The sequence below is a fragment of the Neofelis nebulosa genome, chromosome 6 (assembly GCF_028018385.1).
Source record: "Neofelis nebulosa isolate mNeoNeb1 chromosome 6, mNeoNeb1.pri, whole genome shotgun sequence".
In the NCBI taxonomy this organism is placed as follows: Eukaryota; Metazoa; Chordata; class Mammalia; order Carnivora; family Felidae; genus Neofelis; species Neofelis nebulosa.
The window spans coordinates 5,815,327-5,817,683 of record NC_080787.1 but is presented as its reverse complement, the minus strand read 5'-3'; the positions used below and the strand labels follow the sequence as shown (position 1 = coordinate 5,817,683).

At 41.2% G+C, this 2,357-nt stretch overlaps 1 protein-coding gene across 1 annotated transcript; it reads right to left on the bottom strand.

Annotated features, from left to right (window-relative positions):
• Nucleotides 1-212: 212 nt before the first annotated feature.
• On the bottom strand, nt 213-1,348 carry LOC131513391 (putative olfactory receptor 2B8). Its single transcript, XM_058732576.1, has one exon. The coding sequence runs from the start codon at nt 1,149-1,151 to the stop codon at nt 213-215; it is 939 nt and encodes a 312-aa protein (XP_058588559.1). The 5' UTR covers nt 1,152-1,348.
• Nucleotides 1,349-2,357: the final 1,009 nt, after the last annotated feature.

Below are 2,357 nucleotides of genomic sequence, written 5' to 3'. Positions count from 1 at the left end.
ATGACGTAGATGCTATAGGAACAGTAAATCAGCATCTCCGGAAGTTACAATGAGTCATGAATTCAGTACGTGAACTCTCACTTGCATAAAAGAATGAGGTAAGGAAATTCTCTTGAAGAGTCATCAGGGGAAATGTTGGGTGACACCTGCAGGACACAAAATTTTAAAGCCTCTGACATTCAGGGTCTTCCACCAAATCGTTCTCACCCCAATCATCTGGAGTCAAAGCTCCTACAGAACACTTTTTTCATTGCTCCCATCACATCCTTGTTCCGCAGGGTATATATGAAGGGGTTGGCCATGGGGGTGACAATGGTGTAGAAAAGAGAAACGAACTTGCCCTGATCCTGGGAATGGTTGTTGCTGGGCTGCAGGTAAGCATAGATTGCCGAGCCATAGAACAGGGAGACCACCGTGAGGTGGGACCCACATGTCCCAAAGGCTTTCCTCTGCCCTGAAGCTGACTTTATTGCTAAGACCACCTTGACAATCCGACTATAGGAGAATGTGATTAGTGCCACAGGTATGAGGAGAATGATCATACTGGCAAAGAAGGCCTCAGATTCATTCACAGTGGTGTCAACACAGGCAAGCTTGAGCAGTGGGGGGATCTCACAAAAGAAGTGGTCTATTTTATTTCTCCCACAAAGTGGTACAAGAAAGATGAGCACCGTCTGCAATGAGGAGTTGACAAAACCAATGAACCACGATGCAGAAGCCATCAGGGCACAGAGACGGGGGTGCATGATCACTGTGTAGTGCAGGGGCCTGCAGACGGCTGCATAGCGGTCAAATGCCATCACCCCTAACAGAATGCATTCTGTGCATCCCAACCCTAGAGCAATGAACAGCTGAGCTACACAGCGAGTGAAGGAGATAGACTTGTCTGCTCCCCTGAGATGAACCAGCAGCTGAGGAACAGTGCTAGTCGTGTAACACAGGTCCAGAAAGCTTAGGTTGGACAGGAAAAAGTACATGGGAGTCTGCAGGTGTGGGTCCAGGCGGGACAACGCAATGATGCTTGTGTTTCCCAGCAGGGTGAGCAGATAGAAGATCAGAAGAACCACAAAGAGGACTCGCTCCAGCTGAGGCCGGTCAGAGAAACCCAGCAGGATAAAGCCAGTGAAAGAACTTCCATTTTTCTGGTCCATTCTTTCTTACTACATGTTTCCTGTCAAGACCAAGCATTTAGCAATTTTTAAAAGAAATCTTCAAAAAAATAAAAAGCTTGCAGGAGGTGAATTTATCATGTTATAAGACAGGTCATGGCATTTTAAGTAACTATTTGAATAAATGATGCACCCATGAAATTGATCAATTACTTCCAATTTAGTTCCACATTACCATAAAAAGTAAATCATTAATATTTAATGTAAGAAAAATCAAATAACGGACCTGTGTCTGCATCAGTCATAGGTACAAAAGGTCTTTCAGTCTCAGTTTAGTAGGCTTAAAGTACTACAAAAATATTTGTACATTTCAGAGAAAATGGGGGTAAGTGAAAAGAGGAAGGGAAATCAGAAAGAATAGGAAAGAGATACAGAAAGAGGGAGATTCATTATCTTTCGTATGTGTCTCATCATTCCACACAACTGAAATGCACACACCATACGTCATAGATGATAATACAACATGACCTCAAAATTAAATTCAGTTATAGAAATTTATGACTTGGAATATACTTGTACAAAGATTTCAATTACCATCAGCCTATCACTACTAGTTCTGCATATAAACATACATGGGGTTTGGGGGGGGGGCAGTAAAACAATTAAATACTCAGTCAGAGATATTGACACCACCACCATTCAAACAGTGTTTAACTTTGGCCAGAAAGATGCTGAAAATTACCATACCAATTTCACAGGGACTCCAAAAATTCAGTGGCTGTGCAGACTCCTTTGGAATCAGAACTCTAAAATCCAATGGCCAACATTTCCTCTTCCTTCTGCAGATATCTGTTTCACACATTACCAACTAGAGTTCATAAAATTCCTGAAAGAAGTAGGATTATTCCCTATCAACATTCTAATCAGAACATTTTAAAGCATTATCCAAACATGTAACCTATGTACAAAATGTAATGCTTTGCATCATTTCCTATGATAAAATAATTACTTGGGTAAATATATAGAGATAAACACAGACACATTCTCAAAGCCATGACAAGTCAAAGAGCTATAATGCAAAACTTAATGTAGTACAAGGAAAGGCCTAAAGGAAAGGATATATTGGTATTGTACAAAATCCCCAACACCCAACTTTATTATATTAAAGATCACCATTCTGGAAGCTAGCTTGCAGAGTTAGTCACACTAGATCAAACACAATGCCAGCTCTAAGGCTCTAAGGCTCGT

Bases quoted from the DNA above. Each gene is read 5' to 3' on its own strand.
- LOC131513391 (XM_058732576.1), bottom strand. From the start codon at position 1,151: ATGGACCAGAAAAATGGAAGTTCTTTCACTGGCTTTATCCTGCTGGGT.